The 23,152-nt window shown below is 37.1% G+C and overlaps 3 protein-coding genes across 4 annotated transcripts; 2 read left to right on the plus strand and 1 right to left on the minus strand.

Annotated features, from left to right (window-relative positions):
* Nucleotides 1–320: 320 nt before the first annotated feature.
* LOC128030992 (histone-lysine N-methyltransferase SETDB1-B) lies at nt 321–10,733 on the plus strand. 2 transcript variants are annotated; one of them, XM_052619135.1, is made up of 22 exons: nt 321–528; nt 1,621–1,846; nt 1,988–2,151; nt 2,235–2,278; nt 2,582–2,879; nt 3,024–3,225; nt 3,302–3,375; nt 3,678–3,868; nt 4,048–4,177; nt 4,337–4,472; nt 4,564–4,695; nt 5,029–5,317; nt 5,651–6,003; nt 6,328–6,444; nt 6,574–6,743; nt 6,955–7,197; nt 7,723–7,887; nt 8,596–8,768; nt 8,930–9,017; nt 9,320–9,561; nt 9,676–9,764; nt 10,059–10,733. In XM_052619135.1, the coding sequence occupies exons 2-22, from the start codon at nt 1,623–1,625 to the stop codon at nt 10,174–10,176; spliced, it is 3,642 nt and encodes a 1,213-aa protein (XP_052475095.1). In that variant the 5' UTR covers nt 321–528; nt 1,621–1,622; the 3' UTR covers nt 10,177–10,733. The 2 variants fall into 2 exon arrangements, with proteins under 2 accessions (XP_052475095.1, XP_052475096.1); XM_052619136.1 differs by having other exon boundaries at nt 6,955–7,146.
* Nucleotides 10,734–10,871: 138 nt separating this feature from the next.
* LOC128030993 (uncharacterized) lies at nt 10,872–16,787 on the plus strand. The gene is made up of 9 exons (XM_052619137.1): nt 10,872–11,400; nt 11,805–12,119; nt 12,197–12,505; nt 12,680–12,718; nt 13,057–13,137; nt 13,834–13,862; nt 13,967–14,038; nt 14,200–14,268; nt 14,437–16,787. The coding sequence occupies exons 1-9, from the start codon at nt 11,340–11,342 to the stop codon at nt 14,482–14,484; spliced, it is 1,023 nt and encodes a 340-aa protein (XP_052475097.1). The 5' UTR covers nt 10,872–11,339; the 3' UTR covers nt 14,485–16,787.
* A 425-nt stretch (nt 16,788–17,212) lies between these two features.
* LOC128031054 (zinc-binding protein A33-like) lies at nt 17,213–22,790 on the minus strand. The gene is made up of 6 exons (XM_052619270.1): nt 22,259–22,790; nt 21,961–22,056; nt 21,478–21,711; nt 21,193–21,266; nt 20,967–21,082; nt 17,213–20,254 (listed from the first exon to the last, which is right to left on the minus strand). The coding sequence occupies exons 1-6, from the start codon at nt 22,703–22,705 to the stop codon at nt 19,716–19,718; spliced, it is 1,506 nt and encodes a 501-aa protein (XP_052475230.1). The 5' UTR covers nt 22,706–22,790; the 3' UTR covers nt 17,213–19,715.
* Nucleotides 22,791–23,152: the final 362 nt, after the last annotated feature.

Below are 23,152 nucleotides of genomic sequence, written 5' to 3' on the forward strand. Positions count from 1 at the left end.
GCGTACCGAACCGAAAGCGTCGTACCGAACGGTTCAATACGAATACGCGTATCGTTACACCCCTAATATATATATATATATATATATATATATATATATATATATATATATATATATATATATATATATATATATATATATAACTATATTATATATATATATATATATATATATATATATATATATATTATATTATTATGTTCTATATTATAGATCAGTGGTGTAGCCTCGTGGCGAGTGATGAGCAGGTATTTTGCTTGCACCCAATTGGTCACTTTAAGTGCCACTCACTCCTCCCGCAAAATCCAATTGGTCAGCTCGTAGCATCGTCATCTGCCCAACACAATTCATTACGGCTTTGGTGTGCGCGGATAGGAAATTTTATGTTCAAATAAAAACAATTATACTGAAATGCCTCTGTAATAGGAAAAGTCTATAAACATACCATTGTTGTTTTTCTTTTCATTCAATGCACGGCGAAAAGGAGAAATCCACAAAAGAGCTGGAGGGACACGCAAATTAAGGGAGGTAAGCTAACCCAGTTAGCACCAACACAATTCAATAAAGCTCACTCGATTCTGTGTTTTACAGATCTTTTGTTTATATGTTCATATATTGGCCTTTTAAGACAACTAAAGTGAGGCGTGTGCATTTACATTTTAAAGCATAAATGGACACAATAAAGCTTTCTTCCTTTTAATTGCGCGCCTTTTAAGGCTCCAGAGCTGCAGAAATTGTGCTTGCTGCAGTGTATTAACACATGCGGACTATTCTCAGGTGTTATGAACACAGCTTTTCTCCTTATCAAATGAATGGCAGTTAAAATGCCATTTACAGCCATGCTATCTACATGATCAGACAGGTTGCTTTGACATATCCCAGAGTCATTTAACGTTTACTGTTTACAGAAATGTTACTTTACCCATGTGATGTACATTTGCAACAGCAGCCTATATCTGATGTTGCTAGAGTTCTATAATCCATTTGCAATCTTTGGGGAAATATGTGACTGGTGCCAAATTTGCACTGCAAAGGGGGCAGATGGCATAAATGCATTTGCACAATTACAATCATATACTTTGGGTTAGCAGACATAATGCAATTTTATGGGGCATTGCGATCTTACAATGAATTTTGAGCAGGCACGGCCTTAGTCTTATAACAAATATATTGACCAAAATGTTTCAAGACTAAATAAATATAGATGTAGAGTAATATATGTGATTGTTAACCCCCTTAAAGGGGTAATTGTCTGCTGGCAAAATGCGGTTTAATAAAATAGATGTAATAAAATATATAATAAAATAAAAAAGCTGGTTAAAAACTTACCCTTTAACTGTAAAGTAAAAAAAAAAAAAAAAGTCTGTCGTGGCAAAAAAAAGTAATTTTTGGGGGGATTGGCAAGTTACATTTCTGACTGTTACAGGACTTTCATAGAAATGGCGTGGTAGGTCCTGCATAGAGCAGTTTGTGCAAGGAAACACGACAACAAATTCCTTCAGGCCAATATGAGAGACTGATCCACAGTTGATGAGAAATGTAGCTAGCAGTTGACATACAGAATACACTTCTTTTTTTTTTGCTGTGACACTGTAACACGGTTTTCCCATTCTTTCAAAGTTATGGAGGTGGATGCCAGTTTGGCCTCAGAGATGGAGTTGGATCCAGAGTTGGAGGAGGAGTTAGGGGTGTCTCTGGACGAGCTGCGCAGTTGGATCGAGGAGCAGGTGGACAGCAGCGAGGCCGTGCGGCAGAGGAAAGATCAGCTGGAGCAGCTGCAGGAATGGGTTGAGCAGAGGGAGAAGGAGGTTGTTGATATGGATGCTCTTTGTTCTAATGCCTCAGAGTAAGTTTAAAATGCGAGACTTTGTATTGAAAAGCAAAGCAGCTAAAAGTGAAGTGAAGATCTGAAACCCATGATACAGGGTTAAACTTAGTATTTCTTAATTCTAGAGGATAAAGTACAGGGATCTGTCTGTTTTCAAAGGTCTGTGGTTCAGTGTGAAGCTCTGGTGAAGGAAGTGTACAGTAAGATGGGTCTGGTGTATCATGAGAGCAGCTCGGAGGATGAGGGAGGAGGCAAGGCGAACACTTCTGAGGTCATTGAGATTGACGATGATGACGACGACGATGTCATTGCTGTGGGATGTGGTAAGGGTTACATTCATTACATTTATTTATTTCATTTTTTACATGTAAAATATGTATGAGTAAGAGCATGATTTCTTCCACAGTGGTTCCTCCCAAGAAGGTTGTAACTCCAGGCAAGGATCCAGCGGTAAGAGAAATGTGTCATTTTTATCACTTAACAAACATAAACGTGCGGTCACATTTAACCTAGGTGAATTATTGTGGGTGAAATCCAGTCATTTCAATAGAAATACACACAATCTGGAATTTTGCATAGAGTTCAGATTTGGTTTGAAATTGACTAAAACAATTAAATTAACAAAAGACAATTTACTACCTTAATAAATAAATATGCACACTACTTCTATATTATTAGCTTTTCATGAAGCTGTTTGTCAGGGGATCTAGTTGATGTTTCCTTTTGTGTGTTGTATGTGTATTTTATTTCAAGTTTAAGGAGGCTTCAGCTGCTCTTCAAAGAACATCTCAGCAGGTGCAGAACCTGGCCCAGTCCGTCAACAGAACACCCCCCTCGAGTTTAACACCAGCTAAAACAGTGGCCCCTCCCACACAGTCCCATGGTGCACTAGCTGTTCCAGCAGTGTTTATGTCCTCAGGCCCAAGGAACGCACCCACTCAACCGAACCCTAATTTAAAACAGGATAATATCAAGATCAACATGACACTTTTGGGTAAAAAACGAACCAAGACGTGGCATCGTGGAACACTTGTTGCCATTAAACAAGTCGGTAAGTGCACGCAGTTTGTTCGCTGTATTGAATAATCCCTCTCTGAGATTGTACTGTACGTTTCATCCTGCTATGTGTATGTATGTGAAAGCTGAATTTAATCAAAAAAGCTTGATTCATTATTTTGATATCACATTTTCACAGGGAACAATTTTAAGTACAAGGTGAAGTTTGAGAATAAAGGGAAGAGTCTTCTCTCTGGGAACCACGTGGCATTTGAATACCACCCAACACTGGAGAGGCTGTTTGTTGGTGCCCGTGTTGTGGCCAGGTACAAGGATGGCAATCAAGTCTGGCTGTATGCAGGGGTAGTCGCTGAGATGCCCAACAGCAAGAACCGTATGAGGTACGATGAACAGAAGACCGTAGGAGAGCATTGAAGAATAGAGAAGGCACTGCTTACTGATTGAATGTTGTTGCAGGTTCCTGATCTTTTTCGATGATGGTTATGCCTCATATGTGGGCCTGCCTGAGCTGTACCCGATCTGCAGACCACGTAAAAAACTGTTTTCTTCTTTTTAGGTTCCAGTTATTTCAGTTTTTGCCTTCTATCTGATTATATAAGATTAAACACTGGTAATATTTTTTTGTGATTTGATTTGATTCATTGAATCATCTTTCAAGTGTAACAAATCAAATAAATAATTGTAAAATAATAATGCAATAAATAATAAATGACTTGTTTTCATTATTTGAAATAATAGAATAATAATAAATAGAAAGTAAATAATTGCATAAACTAATAAATTTAAATGGATCTCTATTTTTGTCTCTCTCTCTCTCTCGATTGGTATTCAGTAAAAAAGACCTGGGAGGATATCGAGGATGCATCATGCAGAGATTTCATCGAGGAGTACATCACGTCATATCCCAACAGACCCATGGTGCTGCTGAAGCCGGGGCAGATCATAAAGACGGAATGGGAGGGAACATGGTGGAAAAGCCGTGTGGAAGAAGTGGATGGCAGCCTTGTCAAAATGCTTTTCCTGGTCAGCTCGGCATCACATATAACAAGAAGTGTTATAGTTAATGAATTATTTTAGTTTATTTACTTTTTATTTGTTGCTAAATTTTTTGATTATCCCTTAACAGTCATGTTCAAATGCAGAGTTTTCTGTATGTTAGATGACACTAGAACGTGAACAGTATTGTTAATTCTGTGTTGCAGGATGATAAGCGGAGTGAGTGGATTTATCGTGGCTCAACAAGACTAGAGCCCATGTTTAATCTGAAAATGAACACCGCTAGCTGTCAGGAGAAGAAAATGGCTGGCCAACAAAGACAGCGTCCCAATATGGGTAACAGATTGCTTTGTGTTGTCCAATTGTGTTTGTCTTTTATATTGTATGCATTATTTTTATTTCTCACTACAACTGGTATTTAAGTATTTACTGGTCTGTTACTCCTCTGCATTCATTTTCCAATTCTCATCTTACTAAAGCTGTGTATGTTTTTAGGAGCGTTGAGGACAAAGGGCCCTGTAGTGCAGTACACTAGTGACAACAGTGCTTCTGCTTCCAGTCAGCCTGCACCCCCACAGATCCCACCACCTCGGCCAGTGCCTGCCGGACCCCCACAGCCGTCCCGCACAGAGTGAATGCCTCAAGAGCTGCTGTTCTTAAATATTCCAGTTTAACCCAGGTCCGGCGTTAAACCATGGTTATCTTTTTCTATTCAATTTCAGGAGTCCTAGTTTAAAGAGTCAAATGGCTAAAAAGAGCACTGGTCCCGTTGCACTGCAGCCTCGTCAGGCCGTGACCTCTGACCTCCAGCCCAAAGCACTAATCGGCACTATTCAACAAGCTAATACCTCCAGGTTAGTGTGAAACCAGGCACTGGGTACTGTATATCTGCTAAACACTGTACATGTCACATTTTCTGTACTTTGCTTCTCTGTCTGCATTTATGCTTGGTATTAGTGTCTGGCGGGGTCTGATCAAGTGGACCAAAAATTTATTTTTTTTAATAATCCAATGACTCGATTCAAATGATATTGTTCAGAAATACATGTGTTCACATTGTGGTATCCAGCAGTGAAGACTGTCTGCTCAAACATCAGTCAACCAAAATTAAAGTAAAATTTTTTGTGGGATTATTAAGTGTGATAGACATATTTGTGAAAACCAATGTCTTGTACTCTTGCTTGCAGGCTCTTTCTTCTGCAGACTGGACCTGTGCATACATTGACACCAATCACACCAGCTCTGCATAATTTGCAGACGTCTGTGTCAACCTACACAAGTGAGCGTATTCCTCAGGAGCCATCGTACCAGGCTCCGAATGACAGACTCTTCTACCTTACACACAACTGCATGCCTGACTGCCTAAAGCGCATCCGGCCCACCCATCCCAACCTGCATCGAGGACGCAACCCACTTCTTACACCACTGCTCTATGAGTTTCGCCGCATGACTGGCCGCAGACGCCTTAACCGCAAGGTTTGTGTGGCTTAATGTGTCGTCACATTTCCACTGTTTGGCAAAAGTTTGAGTTTCGAATCCAGTCAATATGAATTTGCTCCAATGGAGGTGTCATGTAGGAGCAAGAAACCTACCCGAGGAAATTTTGCATCGGGTTCAAGTTGTTCATGTTGACCGTTATAAAGCTGTTTGGTCTGAAAGTGACTTATATGGGAGTTGTCCCTCTTTCATTCCTCTAGCATGGAGAATCCAAAAAAAGTGTTAAATATTTGATCCATATCTCCAAAGATCTTTATGGTTGATACTAGTACAAACACTAATTTATATTAACCCTCTTCCTCTCCCACTCAGATGTCATTCCATGTCATCTACAAGTCCCCGTGTGGCTTGAGTCTGAGAAATATGGCAGAAATCCAGCGCTACCTCTTCCAGACACACTGTGACTTCATCTTCTTGGAGATGTTCTGCCTGGACCCCTATGTGCTGGTGGACCGCCGATTCCAACCCCAGAGGCCATTCTACTTCATTCGGGACATCACAGGCGGTCGCGAAGACATTCCCTTGTCCTGTGTGAATGAGATCGACAACACTCCTCCGCCCAATGTGGCCTACAGTAAAGAGAGGATCCCAGCAGATGGGGTCTTCATTAACACCAGCTCAGACTTCCTGGTGGGCTGTGACTGCACTGATGGCTGCAGAGACAAGTTAGTTTCCTTGATTGACTTGCAAAAAAAAAAAAAAGTAAAAAATGTCAGGTTGAGAAAATTTTAGGTTGTTTATATCTTTTCAAATATTTTTTTATATTGTTCATTTTATTCCGAATGCTATAACTGGATCTTCCAGTAAAATGACTTTAATAAAAAAAAAAAAAAAATTCTGTCACTGGACACTAATGCAGAAAAAAATCATTTAAACTGAAAATAATATAGAAAGGACCATTGCAGTCCATGTGCATTACATTATATAATTTTCATCTGACATTCCTGAAACCTAATGTCCTTTGTTCTGTACCTTTTGTTTGTTTTTAGATCCAAGTGTTCGTGTCATCAGCTGACCCTGCAGGCTACAGGGTGTGCACCAGGTGGGCAGATCAACCCCAACGCTGGATACCATCACAAGAGACTAGAAGAGTGTCTCCCTACAGGGTCTGTGATAGATAACCAGCTCTCCATACTGTCATTATCATGTTGATTTACAGTGAGAACATTCAACTTAATGTCTCTCCTTTTAATTGTCCCCTCTCTCTCTTTTTCCCCTCTCATTTGCATTTTCAGGATCTATGAGTGTAATAAGCGCTGCCGCTGTAATCCGCAGATGTGCACTAACCGTCTGGTTCAGCACGGTTTGCAGGTCCGACTGCAACTCTTTAAGACCCAAAATAAAGGCTGGGGCATTCGTTGCCTTGATGATGTCGCCAAGGGCTCATTTGTTTGTATATATGCAGGTAACCAACTCAAAACATAATTTGGATTTTAGATTATAAAAAAAAAAGAATAAATGCAGAGTTTTGTTTTACCTAAGCTTCTCTCTCTTAAGCCTAAAGTATGTTTTGACCGTCTCCACTCCACACACTGTCTGTATGACAAACTTTAGCAGATGTCCAGCACTGGGCCTTTTTTTTGTTTTATAGTCATGAATGTTTCTTTCTCGATCAGGGAAAATCTTGACAGATGACTTTGCCGATAAAGAAGGTTTGGAAATGGGTGATGAATACTTTGCCAATCTGGACCACATTGAGAGCGTGGAGAACTTTAAGGAAGGTTATGAGAGCGAGGCCCACTGCTCCGACAGCGAGGGCAGCGGGGTGGACATGAGCAGGGTTAAACTACCTGCTTCCTCCCAACACGGTAAATCCACCACCAAGATGGAGGAGCGTAACAGCAGCATTACCGGCAAAAGTGAGAGACCTACGCACACATCTGTCTATTCTGTACTATGAGTGGCTATGGGGATATCCGTGTTAATGAGGAATAAAATGTACAAAACCAGTTTTTATCTCAATCAAATGAAGTCAGACTCAGTAGAGTAAACGGGTGTCAGAATCGCCAATCCTCCCATGATGGAGGTGTAACTTTTTTTGAGACACCTTTGCATCGATCACTTTTAACTAACTGCTGTGTAGGTGATTTAGTGTGAAGTCCGTTCTTCTCAAGTCCTCACAGGTCTCCTAGCAGGTGTAGTTCATCACATTAACATCACATTTTTTAACCTTAAATCTTTGCATTAAAAGTTTATCTTTCTTTACAAATAATATGAATGATCAGCAAGTAAGAATACATCTAACCACTTGCCATTTGTTTTAGTGTAGTGTTTTGCAGTCTTTGATTTTGAGCACAAGTTCATTTTGCTGTGATGTATATTCAGTAGGTGAAAGTTATAATCTTATACATCTATATAATATTTTATTCTTATCCACTTGCTAGGTCAAGACGATTCATCTGAAGACAGTGATGATGACAAAGACGAAGAGTCTAATGAGGATGAGAGCGACAGCTCAGACGACACATTTGTGAAAGACACATATTTCTCCACCAGCTCAGTGTGGAGGAGCTACACCACCCGCAGACAGGCCAAGGGACTGAAGGAAGGTGAGGAAACATGAGCCCTCGAGGAGAAGACACATTAAACGCTGAGACCAGTGAAGCCAAATCCGCGGTTTAATTTAACACTGGTGCTGCGGGTTGTCTTTCATGTCTGGCGGTTGAAGCAACCCCAGTAACATGATATTTAGCCCATGTAATGCGGATTTTACCAGGGGAACCTCGCCGAAAAACATGCATTTTAGCCCCCCGAACAGAATTCTTACTGGGGGATATTGGGCTAGTTCGGAGTAGGAATTGGACAGGTTTTGTGAAAATCTGGCAACCCTGACTGAGACAGAGGACAGGCCACTAGAGGGCAGGCTTGAGAAGAAATTCAGTTGCATTCTAGAAGTCTTTTTTTAATTTTAACACAACTTTTCAAGAACAAGGTCAGGGTAGGATTTTCTTAAGTTAATAATTAGTAATAATACTCACACTATAATTTTTTTTTTTTTTGGTAAATATCTTGAAGTGTTAATGATATTTTATCATCATTATTATTATATTTCATATATTTCTTATTTTATTTATTTTTTTTAAATGCATAATTTTCTGCATTTTATTTTGTGGTGAAATGTATTTTGATGTGTTTTTATTAGATTTACTTATTTACTATATAGATTGAATCATTTAAATGAATGAGCTGTAAAACCAGATAATCTCTGTACGCTGAAAGTAAATTGACTTTCTCCTCACCCTCTGTCTTTGCTGTAGAGAGTCAGGACAGCAAAGACGGACTGAGTGCATCCACAGGTGAAGAGAGGAAGCCCCCTCCAATGCCGGAGGAGACCGGGAAGAGTAAAGTGGCATCTTGGCTCACCAACCAGTCTTCTACTTCTTCAAATCAGAGCGTTAAGGTGGAGGCGGGGGTAAAGACGGAGAAGAAGGTCAGTCTAGTGTCACATACCGTTTCCTATTTTAGTTTTCGCATGAAATGTCTCTTTGTTCCTCTTTCTTTCTGTCTCACTCTCTCTGATACACTCTCGGATACATCTCTCTGTGTTTCTCCTCTCATCTTGCACAATCTTTCCTTCTGTCTTTTGTTTAGGATGTAATGACCCTCTCGGACAGTGATGATGTGCAGACTATCAGCTCAGGATCAGATGACAACAAGGAGAGGGAGAAAAAGACTCAAGGTACAGTGGAGGAAAGAGGAAATCACTTGTTTTCCAATGAAACATAGGTGGACTTCATTACAGTTCAGTGTAACTGTTGCTACACTTCAGTCAGCTGACTGAGCCTACATGAACTAGAGGCAGAGGCCCAAAAACCCTTTTTAACCCTTTATATCCCTCGTCCTTTATTATGGATGAGGTGCTCATCTTGGAGGTGTTGTCATAATAACAGGCTGTGAAAACCAAATTGAACAGTAATAATAATCTTGCATTCTTCAAGTCCCTGTGACAAGCCATCAGAGCAATCTCTTTCTCTCTCTCAGCTGTGGTGAAGAGGCAGGTGGCGGTGAAGTCCACACGTGGCATTGCTTTGAAGTCCCACAGTATGATGGTGAAAACAGGAGGAGGGGGGGCAGGAGGAGGCGGCTCAGGCCCATCTCATGGACAGGGCGGCGGCGGCGGGGGCGACAGTGGCCCGAAACACACCCGGCAGTTCTTTGATGGGGAAGAATCCTGTTATATCATTGATGCCAAACTAGAGGGCAATCTCGGACGCTACCTCAACGTGAGCACAACAGACATTGACATAAGTCTAAGATGTCAGGGTAGTTTTAATTCAGTGATAGTTCACAACTGCTGTGTTTATGTCCTCTCTTCCTCCGCTGTCTTTGTCCCACAGCATAGCTGCAGCCCCAATCTGTTCGTCCAGAATGTGTTTGTGGATACTCATGATCTCCGCTTCCCATGGGTGGCCTTCTTTGCTAGCAAGTGAGCATAACACCAGCTATTGTTATGGCTTTTTGAAGCACTTAAATGTAATAATTTTACCTACCAGTTATTGGCTGGTTTTAATAATTTTTTTATTTAATTTAATTTTTACATTCATTTTGATATCTTACTGTGAAATTTTAAAAATTGTAGTACCGTTAATATTCCTAAATGAAATTTTTAGCCAAACTCAAAATATTTAACATTATTATTTGTTAGTCAGAATATTTACAGATTGTTATGCTGCATGTAAATGTAGCTGTGGTCTTTGTATGAACCTGTGTGTTTCTATAGGCGCATCCGAGCAGGGACGGAGCTGACGTGGGATTATAATTATGAAGTTGGCAGCGTGGAGGGCAAGGAGCTTCTGTGCTGCTGCGGATCAACAGAATGCAGAGGACGACTGCTGTAACACACACACACACACTTACTAAAAGTACGTCCTTTTGTAGACGTGCTAGTGAAACACTTATTTTTAGCTCCTGGAAGTTGGATTTATCTGATAGGGTCTGGGCTACTGATGAGAACTCAACAGACACGGAACAAAAATGAATTTGTTCAGGAACTCACTGAAGTTGTAAAACAGTGTATGTATGCTTGTTATCAATTGCCCTGCTTCACAGAGTTCCACCTTAAACCCCAAACGGGACCTTGACATCTATCATTATGGATTATTTAATCTAAAAAAGTTTCTCTCTTTTTTTTTTTTTTTAAACATCAGTATCAATTCCCTAATGTTTTGCTTAGTCTGTATTTTGCTTTTCTTTTAAATATGTAGTTTTGATAATGAGGATCCATGTTTTTTTTGTTTTTTTTGTTTTTTTTTTTCATTTTACTCATGGTTTTGTGATCGTCATTGTGTGCTACTGTGTAAATGTGCTTTTGTTTGGTCAACAAGTCTATGAAAACAGACAAAATTATACTTTTGTCTCAATTTGAATTAAAGTTCTACAAAGACCAAAAACGTCATCCGTTGTATTATGTAAGTGTATAACATTTATTGTCAGTTCATGGAAGATTTTGCAAGGCACACTAACGAGTGTGATTGGTCACTAAATGATGTTTTTGGGTAACTAGGTGACTAAAGCACATTAAAAATGTACATCACTGGAAACTAGCAAGCCATTTCATTTAAAAAACTGAAATCTGTTACTAAGCTCATTGCAAATAGTCAGCTCTGATGTCTGACAAGTACAACACATTACTTTTTTTTTCCTGCTTGATTGCTCATGTATTCAAAGAAGTGCGATGGCCACTTGATTGCTGTTTTAAAAATGGAAACATTTTTCATTGTGACTTCAAATTCAGAAACTTTACAACTTGACACAGCAGCATTCCAGTAATAACTTAATGACTATTCATAAAATTTAATTTAAGGAAACCACTAAAAGAAGAAATTGAAACTAACGGTGCTTACTCTAGCAGTGGGTTCAGAGATGATCACATGTATGCTGAGCAAGTATGTGTAAGTTCCTACCCCGAAGGACATTTCACAGTTAACAAGGCTCTCTAGAAGAGGTGTAATCTGTTAGGGTTGAACAGAGAAAGACTGACTTAAGCAGATAAATTAAAAAAATGACTGATAAGTGTCTTGTGTGTCTGCTTGGACTGATAATTCTGCGCTCCGTTCTAACAGGTACAGAATAATTTTTTTCTCTTTAAGACATGATATTATAAATATTACTTTAGTTGAATTAGTCTGGGAAAGTTTGTTTGAACAGTAGCTCTGTTTATTCACATTGTGATCTCTTGACTTGCGTGGTGTTACTTGCGTTACATCCTGTATTATTTCTGAATGCATTAATACTAGGCATAGTGTGACATACAGAAATATGATGCAGATTGTTTTTTATGTTAAGAGAATGTTGAACAACTCTGTTCTGATAAGAAAACTAGTTCAGTCTGGATAATGTGTTGTTTGCCTCAAGGAAAAATTTGAGTTTTGCATATATTGCTTTGTATCCCAGTATGTTATTTGTATTATTATTCTATACTTTATACAATATTATACATAACGTTGCAACTGTGCTTGTGTTTCAGGTACCAGCGGAGTGAATGAGACTCATGTGTTCTGCAATTCTGGTGAAAATGTCCTTCTCCTCTGTAATAATGCTCTTTCTGACTGCACATCAACTACATGGCTCTATGACACACATTCAGGGGCAGTTGAACTGATTGCCGAAAGGAAAACAAAGAATGACATAGAGAGACATGAGAGATTGAGTCTGGGCTCTAACTGCTCTCTGAACATCAAGAAAGTCACAGAAGAAGATCATGGATCTTACAGCTGCCGACAATATGTGAATAATAAACAACAAGGGCCTGATGCACGTGTTTATCTGCATGTTCTTCAGGGTAATTTTACAATTGCTTGGTCAATTTACAAAGGATAAAATGCTTTCTTTACATTTCTGTCTTATTTTCTGTTTCAGTCTCTTCATCATCCTCACAGACTGAGCTCAGACCAGGCAGCTCTGTGACTCTCTCCTGTCTGTTAAATTCACATCAAATCCCTTGTGATACTTTGGTCCAAACTGAGGATATTCGGCTGATCTGGGTGAATCTGGCTGGTGTGGATCTGCAGACAGACCCCAGATATCAGGTGTCCTTCTCCTCAGAAAAGTGTATCAGCACTCTGAAAACAACACTCCTGAATGAAGATCACAACAGAGAGTGGAGATGTCAGGTTACTCAGAGAAAAGAAGTGAAGGCTTCAGCCACATATACTGTCAAGTATTCAGGTGAGAGTCTTGTAAATCAATTTAAACTATACCCTCATAATTTTAAGGACTATTAATGTTTCCACCAAATGAGCTATGGTTAAGTGATAACAGCCCAACAAATGTTAATAAAGCAATTGCAACCGAAAAGCAAGTATTTGTAATCATATTTATTTTATCTTTTTTCCTTTACAGATCACTCAACTACAAACCCATCAGAATCTCATACACAAGGTACATGATGATGATGATGATGATGATGCTAATTAAACCACATGGCATTTGTCTAATATAACGCTACAGAAAAAAAAATGATGGCATAGATGACATAGTCTACCACAATACAGTTTTGCATTTTCTCAATAACTGTTTTTACATATATTATAAGGACATCCAGTCATTTATTGTAGACAAGAAACAACAGTTTAATAATAACAATAATATTTATTTAATTACTTGCTTACACTGAACAGTATTGCAATACAGCAACATTCCCAAAAAAAGACAAAAGATCAAGGAAAGCACTCGGATGGCTGCTGTATATGACTGTCTGCGTGTCCTCTCTCCTTTAGTGATCGTGATTTCTGCTGTGCCTGCTGCATTAGCTGTTGTCCTTGTGGTTGTTCTCTGGGTGATCTGTAAAAACAGAACTGGTTAGTTTTGTATTTTTTTCTTCTGTAGCCTATACTAATAATTTAAAGGCCATGTAAAGCCATATAAATATGTGTTCACAATTGCCACACACAAATGTGTTATTAACCACCCAGCCAAAATTTTTTTATGATTTTAACATCCCGCTAAGTAAATAAAATAAATGATAGAAATCTTGAAAAAAAAGATGCAAATGCTGGGGGTGTGTGCATTGTTGGTGCTGAATCCACGGCCACTTGCGTGTAAGCTGCCGCCTCTTTCAACTGTCAAATACAAATACATTTAAATAAGGAGACGAGCGAACTGTACCGTTCAGCTAAAACAAGCCATTTGTAATGTGTATTTAGCCATACATTCATAACATTTATAAGATGTTTAGAACCAATTCTCTGAATTGTCTTTATACAGACTTTAAACATATTCAGATCTCCTCACTTTATTATTAACAAACAACCATCATTTTCAGATCATATGTAATAGAAACATACATATTATGTGAATGTTGAACGATGAAGTTCTCAAACAGAGGTTTATTCCTGTTAATTCCTGCAATATCAGTCTCTAAAGTTATAATGTGAAAACAAAACAATCAATTTTAACAACCAAATCTTTTTTATTTGAATGTTAATAGCATTGGAGATATTATGTTTTGCATGTCTGTTTTACCATTATAATGCTCATACACGTTTTTTTTTTAGATAATAAAAGAAGGACTGACAGCTATGTGGTGAGTTTAATAATGCCAATTATTTGGATGTGATTACTGAATTTTAAGTTAAGTACAGTGTGCACAGTAAATTCATTAAGGAACTAATAACTACTTATCTAAAGGTCAAAGAGAAGAATGAACATAATGGAACCTATGAAACAATCAGCATGTCCATTCCTATGCCAAACATCAATGTGAGTAAACAGTAAGACTCAAACTTTCCTTAAGAAGTGTGAAGTTCATTAAATGTCTATTCATCTCTTCTATAAAGCAATTTATATCCTTTAGATAGTATACTGTCATGTCTTTTTTTACTGTATTAAACTTGATTTGCCATGTTTCTATCTATGTTTAGGACCAGACTGATGATGTGACCTATTCTGAGGTGACCGCTCTCAGTAAAAAACAAGTACAAGTTGACAATGTGAGTTTATATTCATGACCAGATTCACTTGTTCTTCCGTCACTGATCAGTGACATGTTCCCACTCTCTCATCTATATGTGCTGATATGTAGCTCTGAATTTGCAGATAATACTATCTATGGATTGAAAGGTACACATTGACTGACAAACTCTGTGATGTTCTTTCAGGATCATTCTAATGATACAGTGACCTACGCTGCCATCAGAGGAACATAATATGCACCTCAGGATGGGCTTTACACCTCTGTGAACAACACCACTACCCTCACAAATAAACATTAAAGTGAACAGTCAGTAATTATGCAAATCATTGCATGACCTCATATGAGCAGATAAGTATTTTTTCTTTTTTTTGCATCAACTGAGCTTAATGAGATTCATTGAATGTTAAGAAAAAGAGCTTTACATTGAATATTTGTTGAATGTACTGTGAAAATGTACAAACAAAATTTAAAATGAAAGTACTGTTAAAAAGTTTCCCACATTTTCAACCACATGTGGTTAAAAAAAAAACATTTTCCTGAAATATTCTGAAAAAAAGTGCATGTGTCATAAAATGAAATGTCTGGAGCATTTTGTCCTACATCATTAGCCCAGTCTCCAGCACTGCATTTCCCAGAATCCATCTTGGTTCCCTCCTATGCACACTTGATTAACTGCACTATTTATCTCATCATTAGTTCCCCATTTAAGTACACACCTTTGTTCCACATTGGATCTGGTCTTATACTAGGAAGGATTCTATTACCTGCTCGCCATGTTTCCTGGTGTTCTGTGATTGTTTCTGGGGTTATTTACACGTTGTGTTTTTCCTCTCTGGTTTCCATTGACATCATTCCTATTTTTAAGACAAAAGTCTTAAAACTTTATATCTCCATCGCTCCCCATACTCAAGACTGTGCACTTATATTCACCTGTTAAGCCTGTGTTTGCCTTGTGTTACTGGATTCACTTACTCTTCTTCTGAGTTTTTGTCTTCAATCAGAAGTAACTTCTTGATCAGGGTTGCCAACTCTCACACATCTGGCGTGACACTCACGCTTTCAGCATCACGATGAACTTCAAGTGTCATTTTCATGCCAGATTAATTGATGGAACATTTTAAAAGCAGAATTTACTTTTAAATGAATACTTGTGTCATGTAATAGTATGAAAACAATGTTATTTATTGAGACAGAATCTAAACTACCCAAATATTTTAAACATCAACTGAAATAAAATTTTCAGATGTATCCCGGTAGTTTGTTTCCTATAGAGTGTGAAAACGTTTAACTATCATCTGTTCACTTTGCAGTATTAACTGTTTGTTTATTTCTCATTTGTTCTCAAACTGTTTATTCATTGATGGATTTATACATAGGCACCATGTAAGTTATTTGGAATCGTTGTTATTTATTTGTTTATGGTTATGGCAGGAGATGTAGTTCTAATTGAGGTTGTGTTATGCAGCATCTTACACTTACTGTGCCTTGTTAGTAACAGTAAGCATAGCATGTTGCATAATACATAAAGTTACAAGTTTTTTTACTTTATTCATTTATCAGGACAATGCATTAACAACAGTACGCGTGTAACATGCCAGAGTTAGCCAATGGCTAATTTTCATCTGTAGTCCTGTTTACCAGTTGTACACTGGCATCCTAAGGAGAGTACAATTATAAAAGTTTGCATGTACATACAGCTTTATTTGTCTGCTACAGCATAGCTGCAGTAGACGAGAATTGTGAAAATGTGAAATATCACTAATAAGTTCTAAAAAACACCATATTCACACAGGCATTAGCGTCATGTTGCAACAGGTTACAAAAATTTCTTAGAACTGTTTCACACGAGAACTAGCATGAAAGTACACATTAGTTTTCTCTGTGAACCCAGTTTAGAATAAATTGTTGCATTAGTAGTTCCTCTTTCTTTTAACAAGTTGCTTCATACCATTCTATATTGATCTCAACTGTAGGAGCTTATGAAGATCTGGACACTCATGCTAGTCTTTGAGTCTACATGTGAATTGAAGTTATCACTGCATGTTATCATTAGCCTAACTCCATAATAAAATAACGTTCACATTCAGGAAGCTGGTGCTGCTCATCTCTCCACTGTTGACACTGTTAATTCTCCCCGAATAATTAAGCAATTACTGTAGCTCATAAGCCATGATGCTGTAGTCAAGACCAGATCGTTTTCATTTTCACAATCTCTCAATAAGAGTTTGTCTGAACCTGGTGAGTTACAGACAGTGTTTCTACCAGTGGAGCAGAAGAGACTTGTTTGTTCTGCAGTCAGAAAGAGCATTATCACATGGACATTTTCACCAGAACTGCTATCTAAGTCTTAGCCAGACTCTTTGCTAAAACGTTGTTGTTTTTAAATAAATGGTTTACATTTATACAGATTTGATCAATCTTACAGACACCTTTACCTGTGAGAAGATCTGACCCATTGATTCCACACACCTCACTTGGTTAAAACTATGTTTTGTGATAATACATCAAATTGTTGAAAAGAACGGGTAATTGTGAGCAGTTGTAAATACTGTTTTTCATTGTCTCTCTGTGCACTCGCAGAATATTTAGGATTTATTATTAGATTATTATTATTATTATTATTAATATATATTATTATTTATTAGATTAGCATAAACTAATAAACTTAATGCAAAGCATATTTGCCAGTCATGTGTAAATCAAAAATTAGAATAATCATATTAACTAATATGAGAATATTTACAAAAAGCATTTATTAAAAAGGCTTAGAATCAATATTAAATATTTTCATTGTGAAAATAACAAATATATTCAGTTAAAAAGTATAGCTAAACATGACTAAAACAAGCAATTTTCAGTTACAATGTATGAAGTTGAATGTTTTTTATTGATAAATAAAGAAACTTGGTTATTATGTGTATAAAATGTATTCATCTTATCAGTACTATTATATAAATCTTAGCTGTTTCATGAATGACAAATGCATTAAACCTAACCTAAAATAAATAAATAAAGGAATATACTTCTTCACATGACAGTAGATGTCATACTTTAAATGTCCAGGGGGAGTTAGTATATCCCATATAATAGATATATGGGAAAAAATAATTAAATAAATAAAGCTTGATTATTGATTGTTGTCCTTTTTTTAACTTAAATCCTCTAATAAATCCAAAATTGATTAAATCCTTAATAATTCAATCATATAATGATCAGTGACATATAACAAAACAAAAAACAAAATGCTTATTTTGCAGGATAAATGAGTAAACCCTAAGCATGGGTCAGACCATCAGTCTCATCTCTCACACTGTTTTATAATGTTTAATACAGTGTTAGAATATTACATTTTTTACATACCTGTGTTTTGTGTTTGTGGGTTTTTCACCAATCATTACCGTGCAGTACGACACTACAACATATGAGTGTCTTTTACCATACTTCCTTTGTTTCCCATATAAGGGTATATTGTACTCATACTCTTTACATAATCTTTGGGTTAATATTGAGCAATGTGGCTGTGGGCTGTGCACTAAGTGTTATATTATATGTCATATGTGCAGTATTGTATTACTGAGTTGTGAGCTCACTTGGTTACTGCTGAGTGAGTTTTTCCTCTTTGGTTCAACCCACAATAGAGCAGAGATCATCTCAGAAGTTTAGACTGGTGGGTTTGAAATCCGTTGCAAGTTTCTCTTCCTCTTCTTAAATAGTCTTTATCTAAATGTGAAACAATTACTGAACCTTTTGAGGAGGTGTATGAGGAGGTGTACAAACCTGCTGGTAAAGTTTATAATGTTTACATTCAGGAATTGGTGTTGTTCACTTCTAGAAATTGTTGATTCTGTCAGATCATAAGCCTGTGGTGTACATCTAATACACATGTGATTGATAGGTAAAAATTAATAGGCTGAATGCACTGTAAGTCACTTTGGATAAAAGCATCTGTTAAATGCATACATTTAATTTAATTTTTAATTTAATTTAAAACGGAGGGAATTTAGATGATCTGGGTGAATCAGCCTGGTATTAATCTGACTCCAGAGACATGACATGATGATTAATAATATAATTAATTCATGATAAACTGAAGGTTTATGAGCCGTTTCTGAGTATAAGGGATTCCTCAGCCCCACTTATCTCCATTATCACTAAACAAAATTTCTTTAGTGATGCCTTAGCTATACATCTTGTCTACACCTTGTGAATGTATGACAACAAATAACCATCATCTTACCAGGATGCAGCTCACATATATGTCTGACTGTGCTTCTCCTTGTCCTTAACTGTCTAATTATGCCGTAACAGCTGGATGAGGTTTACTTGCAGCTTTTAGTATCTAAAATGTAATAAATAAATAAATAACACCCTGGTGGCACCTAAAGAAGTAACTTCCTAAATTCCTAGCAAACAGCCACGACGGTAATACACCAAAACTAATGATGGATCACAAACTTTTATCTCCACAATACGGTGCATCTGAACTAAATTCCTTCAACCTACCTGAAACACTGAGACGACACACACCTGCTGTTACAACACAACCGTGTATTTATACATGTCTTATTCAGGTCACAATATGTTTGAACTGAACTGACATGGTCCCCAGATGCAACTGACACAGCATCAGAAACCTGTTTCTCAGTATTACTTCTGTAAACTGGATTAAAGACTGTTTGCTTTATGATTTTTGTCATCATGAGCTCTCATTAGCCATGTTCTGTGACATCTATAAATAAGATTACAGCCAGATTTATCATAATCTGTGTGGATATTATGGTTATTTGCATACAGCTTTCAGTGTCATTTTCTGATGCTCCAGACTGCTTTGAATATGACATTAAATACAGTGATAATTAATAAACATGAATTTATTATTTAAACAGAAATCATAATATAAATACATGGTAATTTCATCTTTCTAACTTCAATTAATCTACTCTTTAAATTATTGATTTTACTGAAAGATTTCATGTTTTACTAGTCCAGTTAAATTACTATATGACATATCTACAGATGTATTTTAAAATGCAGAACCAATTCCCTACTTATGTATCCTCCTAACCCTAAAAAGGAATATGTGGTGTTTATTTCATGTCTGAGTTTATGTCACAGTCCAAAAAGCATGAAAGCAGTATCTGATACTGGATACATTATCAAAATTGACATAAAATTAAAGAGAAAATACGGTATGATCATCAAACAACATTTACAAGAAAACCATGCTTATATCTTTGCTAGCTGAAGCAACCCATCAAAAAATGAATGCAAAGATATGCATGTAAAAAAAAAAAGTTGTTTATATCATCGTGATGTGTCATTCAGCAGCTCAACAAAAAAAAAAAAGCCCAAAACATATTTGTATAATCTGATTTTAGACGACCTAGATATCCCCATATGTCTCAAATCCAGGACATTTTATAATGTCTCAGAAAATGTGCAGCTAATAACCGAGCTAGCATGTTAGCGTTTGCCAGTGTTAAACTCATACGAGCAGACAGAGAGAGGATCGCTGTTCATTCCATCCAGATAAAGTCCTGGAACCAGGGTGAGACAGCAAGGCTGCTTCGAGCTGTAGTTTATCCGGGTCAGTCGAGACATGTTATCAGCGTTATAGAACGACACCTGCTTTCTCTCACAGTCCAGATACAACCCTATTTTCTGTGGTTTGTCTGGAGTATTCAATGTAGTGTCCTTTCCATCACAGGTCAGCACGTATCCTTTACTGTGTTTAAGGTGGAGCAGGATCTCACTCTCAGCAGACTTTGCTGCACTCAGTTGTTTTTCTGCACCTATCTTAATTCCCACAGTCCAGTCTGGCTTTTCTCCCACCTCTATTTCCCAGTAGTGCTGCCCAGCTTGGAAGTTTTTCTCTGAAACTGTCCCAGGGTTGAAGTCTTTATACAGAAGAGTCGCTCTGTCAGCTTGACGGATTCTGGCGCCCCCTGGAGACACTTTTAAGTAAGACTCTCCAGATTTTTTCAGGGTTAAACTCTCAGGAACTTAAGAACAGACAGAAACATTATTAGATGACAAATTATTAGTTGAAAGACGTTTTAGCAGGACAGCACTGTGCTGAATATTCTGGTTACGTAGTGTTTTGAATCCATAACCATACACATCTAACTTCTGCAATTATTTCCCCAAACCACTACAGATTTCCTCCATTCAAACTTTTTTTTTCTGTGCTTTTTTGGTTTATATTTGTAAGAAGTTAAAGTTCGAAAATCTCCTGTTGATTTACATTCATCAGATGTTTGTTAAATATGCAAAACTGACTAAATCTGTTTAACCATCTAACCTTTACAAAAGCTGCCAAACTTGTCAATGATATGGATGAGATGGCCAAAATGATAAAAAGATGTATTTTAAAAATCTATGTGAATCTATGAAGTTTATTCCTATCCTAGGTTTTTAAAATTATTGTTATTGTTAGTTATTATTGAATGTGTTTTTGAGTAATTTAATAGATATGGTCAAAAAAGAAGCATCATGTCATTTACCCTCATCAATTTATTATTATTATTATTATTATGTTTTTGTTTGTTTTCACAAATAGCGCACAGAAAGCAAGACAAATACAGCACCACAATCTAGAATCTAACTCATAGAACTTGAACACTTGTCTTTACAAGTGCTGGCATTTTCCAGGAATGCAAATCTAGTTTCACTTTAGCTGAATTTCACAACATGCATTTTTGTCATATTTTTCACCTGGTTTGATGGATCCCAGCATCTCCTTCCACACAAAGAACTGCAGGTGAGTTTCATGAGGGCCAATAAAGAGAGAGTCTGGAACCACAGAGAGATCTTTCACTCTTGACGCATACCTGAAAGATATAGAAAAGTCATCAAATAGAAACCAATTTCTACCCAAGTGATAACACCCACTGATCTCATTTAGACCTAAATAACAGTAATATCATTGCTTTTTATTTACTTGATATTTGATGGTGTCAAATCGTCTTTCTGCTTCATCTTCTTCGTCATTGGAAATCCTTTTTCATTCCACCACTGCAGACAAATGTGTGCTTTTTATTTACAAGATAAACCATAACTGTAATCGAAAACTCATAGGTAATGCATTATCATAGATTATAATATATTATCATCATATTTCCAAGTGTGTCTTTATAAATAAATTATGTTTTTTTGTGTGTGTGTTTTTTTTTTTAACCAACTTTACCCATCAAAAATGAAAGTGTGTCATCAAATGTGTTGTGACCTGTAGAAAGTGATCAGGCTGCTCAATCTCCAGAGCTGACTGCAGAATAATCTCCTTCTCTTTGTTCTCCATGAACCTTCTGTTTATCACGGACTGATTATTCTGCATGAATTCTGTAACCTTCTTCTCCTCCTTCTCCAGCTTTTTCTTCACTTCGGCCTCTTTTTGTCTTAAGAACTGGTGCATTTCCTCAAACTGAGCAGAGATCTGGGCTGATAAAGATTTGGATTTACCCTAAATAAAGAAAAAAGTGAAATTCTTAAAAAAACAACAATATAATATATACAATATTTTACTATAATATAATTCAAGCCATTTTCTGTTTGAATTGTGTTTTTAATGTATTTCTAAATTAATAGATAAGCTAAAAAAAAATATGAGTCAAGGGATTAAGAATTTGCGGAAGTAAATGAAATGTGAACCCTGGTCTCTGACTGTGCAAATAATTCATTCATTTTATTTTATTTATATACACCTTGATACCTCAGTTTTGGTGATCTCAGTTGTCTGTTGTTGGATCATGTAATCCAGCTGTCCATTCTCTTTGGCAAGAAAACCTAAAGCTGTCTTCAGCTCCCCCTACAGAAAAAAACAAAAACAGAGAACAGATAAGCTTCTCTGTATATCTGAAATGAAATAAGCCTTGGATTTAAATTTAGAAACTTAATTATGCCATGAATAATATTACACAAATAGCATAGGTTGAAAGACACTTGAAATCAAGAATGGAGCTTTCATCAGGCACTCTGATATGACTCATATACAAATGCCCGTGTTTTACCTTGTTGATCTGCGCAGCTTCTTTCACCGGTTTAAAGACGTGTCCTTTATGTTTGTCTCCATCCCTGCAGATGACACACATCAACTTCTGATCAGTCTCGCAGAACAGTTTGAGTTTCTCATCGTGTTCCGAGCACATCAACATCCTTTCCATTTCTGGGAGCTTTAAGGATTCTGCTCCTTCTTTAGATGGAGATTTATCCAATTTGAGCTCAGCAAGGTGCTCTCTCACAGTGGAGGTCATGTTCCTCAGTAAACGGCTGGATTTCAGGTCTTCTTCGTTATAAGGCTTTTGGCATTCTGGGCAGGCGGTTGGTCCCAGGCTGGCCTGCAAGTGACCCATGATGCAGTCCCGGCAGAACGAGTGCTCGCAAGAAAGTGTAACTGGATCAGTAAAATCACCCAAACACACCGAGCATTTAATCTGCAAAGACATAGCTGAATACATCTTAGCTTTCTTCTCAACTTCTGCCAACACTTTGTTTTTAGAAGTGAACACTTTTGGTTTCAAATTTGGTTTGCATAACTAGGTATGTTTCCTCCCACAGGTTAAAAAGTAGCCAAACAGGAATATCACATCTTATATACCTAGGTTTCAAAATAGAATACACATTCACTGGACAAAACATTTTCAGCCAACACTTGTACTAAAGAAAGGTCCATTGTTACTTCTGCCCATAACCTTTTACATGTAATATTTACATAACCATTGAATAAATATTTTGAACTTTTTGCACCCCACAAAAATCATCTAATGTATTGAAGGAGAAATTATGGTTGTGAAAACCAAAACCATTAACATAAAGTTCTCAGCTAAGCTGCTTTTTCTATAAGACAAGTCCAGAAAACTAAAATTGGTGGTAACATTTAACAATATTATTCCACTGGTGTGTCA

Source organism: Carassius gibelio, chromosome A16 (assembly GCF_023724105.1).
Source record: "Carassius gibelio isolate Cgi1373 ecotype wild population from Czech Republic chromosome A16, carGib1.2-hapl.c, whole genome shotgun sequence".
Lineage (NCBI taxonomy): Eukaryota > Metazoa > Chordata > Actinopteri > Cypriniformes > Cyprinidae > Carassius > Carassius gibelio.

Excerpts from the sequence above, each read along its gene's own strand:
- LOC128031054 (XM_052619270.1), bottom strand. The coding sequence starts at position 22,705 with ATGTATTCAGCTATGTCTTTGCAGATTAAATGCTCGGTGTGTTTGGGT. Across the intron at positions 22,057-22,258 it reads AAGCTGCGCAGATCAACAAG|GGGGAGCTGAAGACAGCTTT; the intron begins GTAAAACACGGG and ends TTTTTTCTGTAG. Across the intron at positions 20,255-20,966 it reads GCTGGGATCCATCAAACCAG|TTCCTGAGAGTTTAACCCTG; the intron begins GTGAAAAATATG and ends TCTGTTCTTAAG.
- LOC128030993 (XM_052619137.1), top strand. The coding sequence starts at position 11,340 with ATGACTGATAAGTGTCTTGTGTGTCTGCTTGGACTGATAATTCTGCGC. Across the intron at positions 12,120-12,196 it reads TTATCTGCATGTTCTTCAGG|TCTCTTCATCATCCTCACAG; the intron begins GTAATTTTACAA and ends TTTCTGTTTCAG. Across the intron at positions 13,138-13,833 it reads GATCTGTAAAAACAGAACTG|ATAATAAAAGAAGGACTGAC; the intron begins GTTAGTTTTGTA and ends TTTTTTTTTTAG.
- LOC128030992 (XM_052619135.1), top strand. The coding sequence starts at position 1,623 with ATGGAGGTGGATGCCAGTTTGGCCTCAGAGATGGAGTTGGATCCAGAG. Across the intron at positions 4,473-4,563 it reads CCACAGCCGTCCCGCACAGA|GAGTCCTAGTTTAAAGAGTC; the intron begins GTGAATGCCTCA and ends ATTCAATTTCAG. Across the intron at positions 7,198-7,722 it reads CAGCAGCATTACCGGCAAAA|GTCAAGACGATTCATCTGAA; the intron begins GTGAGAGACCTA and ends TCCACTTGCTAG.